General features: G+C 39.1%; 1 protein-coding gene across 1 annotated transcript; it reads left to right on the top strand.

The window, feature by feature from the left end:
- Positions 1-400: 400 nt before the first annotated feature.
- Positions 401-11,962, top strand: LPAR4 (lysophosphatidic acid receptor 4). Its single transcript, XM_004378891.2, has 2 exons — positions 401-697; positions 10,743-11,962. The coding sequence occupies exon 2, from the start codon at positions 10,818-10,820 to the stop codon at positions 11,928-11,930; it is 1,113 nt and encodes a 370-aa protein (XP_004378948.1). The 5' UTR covers positions 401-697; positions 10,743-10,817; the 3' UTR covers positions 11,931-11,962.
- Positions 11,963-12,241: the final 279 nt, after the last annotated feature.

Raw genomic sequence — 12,241 nt, 5'->3', positions numbered from 1 at the left:
AGTTAGAGCAAACATGGGCTGCTCATAATTGAAACACTCCTCCCAGTTTGGAGTTTTGTCTCCTCCTCCTCATTAGAATTTTAAAGGAGTAGAGGTCCTGCGGTAAGGACAGGCACACAGGCTTTCTCTGTAGATTAATTGGTTAGAAAAGAAACTTTTTATATTGTCAAGTGGCACTTATACTGCTAATTTTTGACTGTGAAAACTTCTTTTCCTGGGCAATGCTCTTTAAAGAAAAAACTTCTTCAGTCCAGTGATTGGTGTCTAAAGGGACGATGGAGCACAGGGGATTGGGCGGGATCTTGGCTCCTAATAATGCCTCCTTATCCAATGAAAAGCATTTCCTTTTGAGACCCCCCAAGAGCTCCCCCAGCCCTCAGCTCCAGCCCGGACTTTGGGCCCTTTCTTGTGTCCTGTTTGTTAAAGGCAAGCCGGCAGCAGCATTCTAGAGGCCAGTGCTTAACAAAGGGAAAGAGATAAATGTAAATAGGCTCACATTTTCAGGATGAGCGGTCTGGAGTAAGAAGCTGCGGCAGCCCAGAGTCTGCTACTTTTGGGCTGGGCTAACCTTTCCCTTTAAAAAAAAAAATGGATAAAAATATGCACTTCCAAAGTGCGAATTGCCCGTTTACATGTTTACTAGCTAACTCTCTGCAGGCATGAGCACACTCTTTCATCTAGCACACTCTTTCTTGGGGTAAGTCTCTTTGAGAAAGATTTGATTTGGGCTTTGAGGGTGGGGGGACGGCGTAACAAACTACAGTGGAAACTGATGCTTTGAGTGTTTGGGGAAATAAACTAAACTTCAACTCTGAAGTTCTGATCAGGGATTGTCTGTTGAATGGTAAAAACAAAACAAAACAAAAACAAAAAACAAGAATTTCTATTGTTTTGGCAATAACATTGCTTCCGTGGAAGAGATACAGGATTTTCAGGCTGTTGTTTGATATAAACACAGTTGTCGTAATGAGCTGATTTAAAATCACAAAGCAGAGCAATTTAAAAACTCTTTTGGCTAGCTTTATATTTCTTTGATTTAGAATTAATTTCGAACTAAATTAAGTTATATTATGATTAAATTTCTCTAGTAAAACTATACAAGACATGCTTTTGATGCTTAATTGATTTATGGAGAATGTGACATTTGCTATATTGAATAATTCATGAGCTTGACCATAAAGGAACAAACGTGTTTGAATGAAATACTAATTCTGGCATACATTGAAATATGTGAAATCAATTGCTGCTTTGCCATACAAATGCAATAAACTTTGTATTGTTTTTCTTGTTATATTTTAAATATATTTTTTAAGATTCTTAGTGAAAAGATCTTGTAGAATTGATAAATATTATATTTCAGTTACTTTGTTTTAGGAAACAAAGCAATGTAACTTATCATTATTTCACAGTGAAAAAAGACCAGACAACTCCAAAGATTAGAACATTTCAGAGCTTGGTGAAGGCTGTTCATTGTACTACCTTACCAAATTGCACCATCTTTCTTTTTCCTTGACTAACATGAAGACATCAATAATAATCTAAGCTCAAAATTATCCAGTGGCTTTGAAACATGTTTTTTTCCCCCAGAGCAAAATTCCAAACAACATATCCCGTAAATATAGACTATAAATCCCTTTGCTTTATCACAGATGAAAAGTTGCATTCTTGCTAAAATGGATAGGTTCCGCTGATACACTTGATGGGGGTCTACATTCTAAAGCAAATCCTGCCAATTAGAAATGCAAATGAAAGCCCTATTGGAACAATCAGATCAGTCTTTTAGAATGTATATGCTCTGAAAGTTAGACAGGACTGGGAAGATGCCTCACAGCAAAGCTCAGGACCCTTTGAGGGAAAATGTGAGCATTGTTGCCCTTGCTGTAGTTTGATCAGGGTCTAATTGTTTAGTTGCCTTTTGTCTGTTTAGGGTCATCATGTTTAGCCTGCTCTTGGCCTTCTGAAGGGGGAGGGAAAAAAAAACTATAATGTTTTTGTGAGTATTGGTACTGAAAATTGGGAGTTTGATAGGAGGCCACACTTCACTGGGAATCCAGCCTCACTTTTAGTAGATAAGTAATTGGTTGTCAGAACAATGTTTAGAATAAATAGTTTGCCAATTCTATATCATTATGTTCTGAAGTATGATAATAACCTCCCATTTTGAGAGGACAGGTGACAGGAGAACAGGAAGGAAGGGTAGTCGATTCAGACCTAAACAATTAGAGCTGATATGGGCATAAGGACAAAGAGATGAGGAAAATGAGGGATTAGCAAGACAAGACACTAGGATGTAAATGGCCTTTTGTTCTCAATGGCTTTTAGCTTCTGGCCCTAATTAATAATATTTACTTCTGATATTCAAATAAATATGGCAATGACTTCATTGGGTCTAATAAAAATTAATGTCCCTCTTCTCCGACTTTGAGGGATTAAAATTTATATACTTTTTTGCAGTAACAAATGAGTGCAGATTAAAAACAACTGACTAGAAGAAGGCACAGCCAATGAGGCCACTGCCATGGCACGAGTTGAAGGTTTCTGTCGGTCAAGGCCAAAAGTGGGAGGAGAAGAGAAACTGAGGTCCAGAGAGGGACTGTGACTTGCTATCACACAATTAGTTAGCGATGGGGCTGGATTTGGCTTTATTGAATTTAGTACTAGATATTAAGGAGCCCTGGTGGCCCAGTGGTTAGCATTCGGCTGCTAACGAAAGGTTGACGGTTTAACCAACCCAGCAGCTCTGCAGGAAAATAAACCTAGTGTCTACTCCCACAGATTTCAGCCTAGGAAACCCTATGGGGCAATTCTACTCTGTCCTATGGGGTTGCTGTGAGTCAGAATTGACTCAACGGCACACAGCAACACCAGGTATGAAAACTTTCGGGTATTTGAACTTTCTAATTTGCTTGGATTCCAAATAAAAAGAAGTTTTCTGTATAATCTGTATCAATTGTGAGCGCTCTAGAAGAAAGAAACGTTAACATTTTTGTCTTCCTTTAAGATAAACCAATAAAATAATATTCATTTCATTCCAGTAATACTGCTTTTTGTAGGAGCATGAAAATCAATTCTCCTTAATTTTAAGGTGATCTCAATGTGTTTTAAATTGTCTAATTTTAAATTTTATTTTATTCACTTTGGTTCTTTTAATTTAGAGAAACATCATTTCAGAAGAGTGGGAGTATTGTTCAGCAGTCTGCTTTGTTTATGCCACTCTTATTCAGAAGAGGGTGAGATGTGGCAATGTGACAACAGTATATGTTTAGCACTGGCAGATGGCTCTACTTTACAGTCAGAGGCACTGACTGCGATGAGTATGATCCAAATACAGGTGCTATTTGTAAGAATTCCATTGTAGAGTATTTCTGATTCTATACAAATATTTGTGCAGAGTTGTAATTTGGAGATGTTACAGACGTGCTACATTGGGTAGGCTTAGGACATTCTGGTAAAGGTTGCAATGATTGTCAGAGTGCTAATACCCAGTAATTGAAGTAGGGAAATAAAATAGGCTGGTGTGGGGGTGCAGTTAAGAGACAAGGCAGTGAAGGCCCCACCTGTTGTTTCCCCTCTTCTTTCCTTTTCCCCTTTCAAGGCCCCTGCCCAGTAGTAACAGTTGTTGCCAAGGGAAAAGAAAAGTTGGGTGGGGGTGGGGGTGGGGAGGGAAAAGAAAGACAAGCCAAAGAAACACTATAACTTCAGGCCAAAAAAGAAGTCTACTTTGCTCACGTATTTTTAATGGAATATATGTACCTTATGGAAGTGAAGGAAGTATTTTTATGCCTATTTTTCACTAGTTATCTTTAAATGATTATAGGTTACACAGACTCATGGACTTTAAGCTTCAGTCAATGCCAGTAACAAAATATGGCAAAGTTGTCCCAGGTTTAGAAAATAAAATGTTATCTGCAATTCTCTGATAATGAAATACATAGCATTTAGATACCGTCATTAAATATGTTGGCTCTCATTTCCTTTGATTTATATCATAATAATTTTCTCTACTATACAGTCTTGGTATACATTTTATTGAAAATTCTCTTTATGGCACCCTATTGTGATTGATTCTATCTCACACCATCCATTGGAAGAAATTCCTTACCAAACTATCTCCAGAAAGTTCATTGATTAACCAAGTCTTGGATAAAATTGATGCTAGAATTTGGTTTGAACTAATGTGGTGAGTACCACTCTCCTGGTGATAGATTTCTACACAAATTCTTAATTTTCATTGTCCAACATTTTTTGTAATCAGTATTTCCATATGATTATGGTTTATGTGACCCCCAAGATCCATAATGAGTGGAGGAGTTGTAATTGTTTATTGTAATCCAGGCAATTTTGGTATAGATGAATATTTATTCTTTGGCCCAGGGCTTTTGTGCTACTGGTCCCACCTTTAGCCATGGGAGACATGGTTTTTATTCATATTATCAGGATCAGTTTCCAAGTAGATCAGATGAATTTGTGTGCAAATATACAACTGATTTTATATAACTGATTTGCCTTCTCAATTATGTTAAGGATATGTGGAATAAAGCTGAATTCCTAGTATAAGCCTTGCAGAATTTACAAATGAGCTCTTTTATGAACACCCAAAAATTTCCCCCAAAGGGTCTGGAGCTTCTACTGAGATGAGATGTTGAATCTCAATACTTTAGACAATTTCTCTGCAGTTGTCTTACTCTATAATTAAGTGTTAGAGAAAACTTTAGTAGATCTGATGCAATATTTGGCCCCATCCTGTTTAGCACTATACCATATTATTTCCAAGGATTAGGCTATGTCATCAGGTGAAGGGTTAGTAGAAGACTGGAGTATGTTTTGGTGAAAAGAAAAAAAAAATCAAGTTAATCACTGAGGAGAAGCTCTGATCAGATTAGGGCCTGTGTTAATTTGCTGCTCTCCTCAAATAAAATGGGGGAGCAAAGCAGCTTTAATAATCTCAGTGCAAACCAGATTCAACTTAGAGAAGCCATTATTAAAAGTAAATTTCTTGCATCAAAAATAAGTGAGGTTTATCAATATAAACATTTGGCACACAGTAAGGATTGCTTGAGATAGACCTGATATAGATCAATTTACCAGCGTTGTTTTAAGGAATGAAAATTTTAGCTGTGATTTCCTTCATATGGAATGTCATAAGTCTAGGTTGTGTTTGGAAAGCTATTATGAAACATTAACCAATGCATATGAATGTCAGTTGGAACCATGTGTATGGTTGTGACTTGTGCCTGTGACTTGGCCTAAATTTCTTGAAAGTGTCTTATCTCTTATCAGCTTCTCATTTGAGAAGCAACATTCTGGAACATATTCTCTATTACTCACTCTATCAGGATGGTTCCGAGCTATATATTTTCACAACATTCATGTATTTTTTTTAGTTTACTTCACTGCTAGATATTTATAGGCAAGGACACAATAGGTTTCAACTTCCTCTGAAACCTATTGTGTCAACTTTCATAAGCTTCTACCAGAATAGAAAGAGGAAATGCTCTGGGGATCAGAAACACTCAGACCTGACTCGGGCTCATTAAACTGTGAGCAAAGCAAGAGAATTTGAGCATACTCTGCCTTCAAGGCCTTGGCTTCTCGAGCTCTGGACTGCCTTCTGCAGAGACCAAAAGCGAGTCAGTTTTTCTAAGCTACTGGGCATATGCCAGAAGTTAGAGCTTTGTTTTCAATGTATCATTTCAAAGATTTGCATTTAGTGAAATGAAGGTATTTAGATATTTATCCTTGTAGGGCCAGAAGGCTTACTCTACTTCCTCCAGGAACTCCAAAGACCTCAAACCTAGTATATTTTATTACCACTAGAAATTTTGGAAAAAAGAAAAAAAATGTGAGCACTACTATGAACTATTCTAATTGACTCCATATGTGTAGGTCAAAGTTAAAAATTCATTGAGGATCAGATTTCTTTTTGGTCAGCCTCCAGGTGACCTGCTTCCTGACCATTGTCAATGAAAATACATCTACTCAACACTCTGAACCTGCTGAGTGATTAATTGTTGAAATAATTGGCTGCAAAGGTCTTCACAAGAAAATAGTCTAATGCTCCTTGCAGTGGAAGCTGTAATTAACTGTGTCAGTCTATTTTTTCCCTTCTCCATCTCATCTGAAGCACATGTTGCCTCCGTTCAGTGTGCAGTATGCTAGCCATTTAGGAAAATCTAGTGGCTAAAAGCACTGTTTCTTTTAGTCAAAGTGCCATGGCTAAAAGTCCATTCCTCGGGCCAGTCAGAAAGGAGATCTTATTTCTGAATATCACTGATTCTTCAGAATCAGTTTAACAGCCAAATGCCTCTCAGATTATTTACCATAGCTCCATAGGAGATGTTTCTTTGGGGGAACCTCCTTGGTTGTCCTCTTATGAGTAAACTGTGTACTTAAGGTTGAAACTCAAGGGGGAGCTCTCTGAGGTACAAGATTGTACATGGCATTAGGAGAAGTATGTGTTGCTAATATGAAGCTCAGAATACCAAGAAAAACTGAGATATGTTTCCAGTTGTGTCAGGGGAGGAAGAAGGAAACAAGCTTTTATGATGTTTCTTTGTGGTTAAGTAGGACTGAATACTGGCAAGCTCATAAAGCTACTCACAAGCCCTGTTGAATCCTCCTAGCCTCAGCTGTGAGGCTCAGAGTTAATATTTATACAGGGAAGAGAAACAGTATAGCCAAGTTACAGAGTGAACCAGTGTCTGAGTCAGAAATAGAACTCCTTGCTCCCAGTGCTGTGTTAAGTCCCAGCACCACACCCTCACTGCTAGACAGCAAAGGTGTTGTGTGTTCTACCAAGGGAGAGCTATGAATAGGGCCATAGTGGCAGTTTTCCCATACCCTCTCTTGAAGATTGAGACGAGACTGTAATGCTTTCTTGCTTGTGGTTCTTTCATTCCCACAGAATTTAATTACTCAAAGCAGCAGAGCAGAAGTGACAGGCATTTACAGACTGCGTCCTGCGAGTATAGTTTATAAAACCTGTTGCTATTGAGTCCATTCCGACTCATAGCTACCCTATAGGACAGAACAGAACTGCCTCATAGGGCTTCCACGGCTATAAATCTTTACAGAAGCAGACTGCCACATCTTTCTCCCACGAAGCGGTTGGTGGGTTCAAACTGCTGACCTTTTGGTTAGCAGCTGAGCGTGGAACAACTGTGCCATAGTGTATACTGGGGGACATAAAAGAATGGCAACTTCGGGAGATAAAGCTCACCTATTTGAAACACACCATCTTGGGAAGTACAAAATAATACATAGCCAGTGGAGTCCTGGTGGTGCAGTGGTTAGGCATTCTGCTGCTAACCAAAAGGTTGGCATTTCAAATCCACCAGCAGCTCCTTGGAAATCCTATGGGGCAGTTCTACTCTGTCCTATAGGGTCACTATGAGTCGGAATCAACTCAATGACGGTGAGTTTTTTGAGTGAGTGAGAAGCATGCTGTGTAAGAGAGGTCATCAAAGGAACTCTCAGCAGAGGTGAAGGATCTTCCATTATGAAAGCATTTTCCAAATAAAATAGGTTTATTGGCAGTACCTATTGTAGAAGTTACATGCATGCAGATCATACTGGCTTTAATATTAGGGGCCTTGTAGTTCCATAATTTCTTTAGATTGTGTGACTATGTTAGAGGGACATTTCTTTGGCTTTCTTGATTTTTTTCAACAATGAAATCATTCTTTTTGAATGTCAGTGATGGTCTTAGGGTGAAAAAGACCTCTGGATTAATGAGTAGCTGGTGGGGTGTTAAAAATAGTATATAAAGTGCATTTAGTAGTTGAAAAATTTGCTGTTCTCCTTTTTCTTCTGCCAGTTCATTGGTGAAACCAATAAACTGCAAAAACTTAGGTGTACAGCCCCCAAAGTGAGATCTGAACACCACTGACTGAGATTTTCCAGACTCTTCCTGTCTCTGCTGATCAGTGTCAGTGACCTTAAACACAGTGATAGTATATTGTTACTCTGTGTGAGAAACCTGAAAGGAGTGAGATGAAGAAAGGTAGAGAGGGTGGAATTGGAGGAGCTGATGTGAACTGGAAATACCGCCCAAGGCCCTGAATGCAAATTAGATGAGAGCACTGACCTCTCCACAGCAAGGTCCTCTTTTTCTTTATCTTCTCTTTCTCTCAACTTCCCAGTTTTTCTTTCTCTCCTACTTTCTTTCTCATATCCTCTCTTACTACCTCTCCTTCCATATTTTATTTCTTCCTCTTAGGGTTTTTTCTCTCCTGAACCTTATTTGGTCAAAGTTCCTATTTTACTCTACTTTTGCATATCAAGGTTGCTTCTTGCAAAAGATGAACCAGGCCTATGATATGAAATGACTAAGAAGGAACATGATCTTGGCACAGTCAGGCACTCTATGAAGATTTGTTGAATGAAAACTCAGAGGAAGTTTCCAGTTTTAACTTGAAAATCTTAGCTATTAAAAACAACAACACTTTGCTTTGTACCAAGTATTCTCCAAACAATCTAGAGAGTGATTTGTTTTTTTCTCAAGCTAAATAGTTTTTTCTCAAGCCAAACATTGGTTGAAGTGATTTCAGGCCTCTCTATCTCTGGCAGGTTGCCCCCGTCCACTTTTCCTTCTTCTTATATACAGAGGCTCTTTGACCTGTTTCCTGTGAGTTGGAAGCAAAAAGAGTGATATAAGGAGGAATCACTTCAGAGAAATGTCTTTCATATTTTAAAACATAATCATGTGAAAAGCCATTACTGAATATGTCAGGGGACAAAGACCACTTTTATTCCATATCCTTCTCATTTAAAAGAATTCATTCAGCAGCTACTAGTCCACAGTGTATTATACCCAAACCAAACCAAACCCATTGCCATCGAGTCAGTTTAGACTCATAGTGACCCTATAGGACAGAGTAGAACTGCCCCCATAGGGTTTCTAAGGCTGTAATCATTATGGAAGCAAACTGCCACATCTTTTTCTTGTGGAGTTGCTGGTGGGTTCAAACCACTGACCTTTTGGTTAGCAGCTGAGCTTTTTAACCACTGTGGCACCAGGGCTCCTTATAGTGTATTTCTAGAGCACATTAAACAAACAGTCTCTGTCCAGTGAGAGAATGCTGATAAGATTCCTACACGCACCTTGGAACGATGTTAACCCAGAAACCCCACGTGGATGATTAAGTCAATGACTGCAAAATGTACAGTGAAACTGCCATTTTCATCACCAATCTGGCCCTCTCTGATTTGCTCTTTGTCTGTGGAGGGCATGTAACTGGTCAGTTCAGAATTTTACGGTGGGGTATGAAGATGGCTGTTCATGTCAAATCCACCTCTCACATCTCACTTGTATTTGGCCATAAAAGGCTTCATTGACCAGGGCCATTTCAGGAACTGAAGACATGTAAGTAACTGATAGAATGGGCAGTGAGAGAGGGAGAAGGAAGCTTGGAAAGGGGACCACTATTTGCAGAAGGGAAACACTAAGGCTATTTGACTTATTTTTCTAGAAAAGTAATGTAATACAAGGAAACATCTTTTAGCCAGAAGCTTTAATTCACTGAGGGATACCTGACTTATGAATTTGTGTTTTAGAAGAAAAAAAGCAAATCAGCAATTTACTTCAGGAGTTTGGTCATAATTTTTTTCAAATCATGTTCTAGGGGTCCCATATCCACCTATTGTCTTGTGCAATAAAATTAATACTCAAACAATGAGGTTCAGTAATATTGGAGAGTAGACAATACATTTTAGAGTAGTTAAAAAATCTAAAGACCTGAATTCTGGTTCTGACTATACCATTTACACCCTGTCATGGATAGAATTATGTCCTCCCAAAAATGTGTGTATCAATTTGGCTGGGCCATGATTCCTGGTATTGTGTGATTTTCCTATACGTTGTAAATCCTGTGTCTATGATGTTAATGAGGGAGGATGGGTGGCAGTTGTTTTAGTAAGGCAGGACTCAGTCTACAAGATTGGATTGTGTCCTGAGGCAATCTCTTGAGATATAAAAGCGACAAGTGAGCAGAGAGACCGGGGGACCTCATACCACCAAGAAAGCAGTGCCAGGAGCAGAGCGCATCCTTCGGACCTGGGGTCCCCGCACAGAGAAGCTCCTTGTCTGGGGGAACATTGATCAGAGGGCTGACAGAGAGAGAAAGCCTTCCCCTGGAGCTGACGCCCTGAATTTGGACTTCTAGCCTACTTTACTGTGAAGAAATAAATTTCTCTTTGTTAAAGCCATCCACTTGTAGTATTTCTGTTATAGCAGCACTAGATGACTAAGAGACACCCTCTTCCAATTCTGACATTCTATAATTCTAAGTTACATAAGCCTCAGTTTCTGCTTCTGTAAAATGGTTATAATTCCTGCCTTGCCTACCACATGAGGTTCATGCAGGGATCAAATAAAACATTGCTTTTGAAACGACCTTGAAAGTTTTAAAAGTGCCATACAAATTTCAGGGTATTAGCATTGTTCTTTAACTATCAGTTTTTTTGGTTTGTTTTTCTTTCTTGAACTCTCAGGTAACCAACAGCTTATTTCTGTTCATTGCAGTGCTACAGTGTTGCACTTATTACAGTCAGTGTGATTACTCCCACTCTTGCAACACATCCTTATAGCATTTTTTAACATATGGTAGGTGCTCAAAAAGTACTTGTCCAACCAAAATGAATGCATATTGTCTTCCAATGTGAGTGAACAGAAGATCTTTTACCCCTTAAAAATAATGCATGAAAGGTATATTTGATTGTTGGTTCCATCTTTTCTCCCATAGGAAGAAAACGTTTCTTACCAGTCCGTAGTCTCAGAGTGGTGAACTCCTGCCGCCAGCAGGCCTCCTGAAAAATCCATGGGTGACAGAAGATTCATTGACTTCCAATTCCAAGATTTAAATTCAAGCCTCAGACTCAGGTTGGGCAATGCTACTGCCAATACTACTTGCATTGTTGATGATTCCTTCAAGTATAATCTGAATGGTGCTGTCTACAGTGTTGTATTCATTCTGGGTCTGATAACGAACAGTGCCTCCCTATTTGTCTTCTGCTTCCGCATGAAAATGAGAAGTGAAACCGCCATTTTCATCACCAATCTGGCCCTCTCTGATTTGCTCTTTGTCTGCACCCTACCTTTCAAGATATTTTACAACTTCAACCGCCACTGGCCTTTTGGTGACACCCTCTGCAAGATCTCTGGGACTGCATTCCTTACCAATATCTATGGGAGCATGCTTTTCCTCACCTGTATTAGTGTGGATCGTTTCTTGGCCATTGTTTATCCCTTTGGATCTCGTACCATTAGGACCAGGAAGAATTCAGCCCTTGTGTGCGCTGGGGTTTGGATCCTAGTCCTCAGTGGTGGTATTTCAGCCTCTTTGTTCTCCACCACTAATGTCAACAATGCAACCACCACCTGCTTTGAGGGCTTCTCGAAACGTGTCTGGAAGACCTATCTGTCCAAGATCACCATATTTATTGAAGTTGTTGGGTTCATCATTCCTCTAATATTAAATATCTCTTGCTCTTCTGTGGTGCTGAGAACCCTCCGAAAGCCTGCTACACTGTCTCAAATTGGGACCAACAAGAAAAAAGTATTGAAGATGATCACAGTGCATATGGCAGTTTTTGTGGTATGCTTTGTGCCCTACAACTCTGTTCTTTTCCTGTATGCCCTGGTGCGTTCCCAAGCCATTACCAATTGTTTGTTGGAAAGATTTGCAAAGATCATGTACCCAATCACTTTGTGCCTTGCCACTCTGAACTGTTGCTTTGACCCTTTCATCTATTACTTTACCCTTGAGTCCTTTCAGAAGTCCTTCTACATCAATACCCTTATCAGGATGGAGTCCCTGTTTAAGACTGAAACGCCTCTGACCACAAAGCCTTCGCTTCCAGCTATTCAAGAGGAAGTTAGTGATCAAACAATGAATAATGGTGGTGAATTAATGCTAGAATCCACTTTCTAGGTACGACAACTGTCTTTGGGTCCAGATATGTTTTTTCCTGTGCTATGAATAATGGAAGAGATTTAAAGGTAATGATACTGAGAATAGAATAATGTACTAAATACAGTTAGATACATTTGTTTGAACGTTTATTGTACATATGCTGTTTTGTTCAATAATTATAGGTCAAGCCTAATTACAACGTCCAAAATGGATTACGAAACTCTTTTGCTGGAATGGAATTTCATTGTATCACATTATGTAAGTAGCCAGTGGCCTTGACTTTAGTGATATGGGTATTACTTAAAAACCTTTAAAATGATATTTTCATT

This window comes from Trichechus manatus, unplaced genomic scaffold, assembly GCF_000243295.1.
Source record: "Trichechus manatus latirostris isolate Lorelei unplaced genomic scaffold, TriManLat1.0 scaffold00060, whole genome shotgun sequence".
Classification (NCBI taxonomy): Eukaryota; Metazoa; Chordata; class Mammalia; order Sirenia; family Trichechidae; genus Trichechus; species Trichechus manatus.
This window is presented reverse-complemented; position numbering and strand designations above follow the sequence as displayed.

Coding starts and splice junctions, on each gene's coding strand:
- LPAR4 (XM_004378891.2), top strand. CDS start 10,818: ATGGGTGACAGAAGATTCATTGACTTCCAATTCCAAGATTTAAATTCA.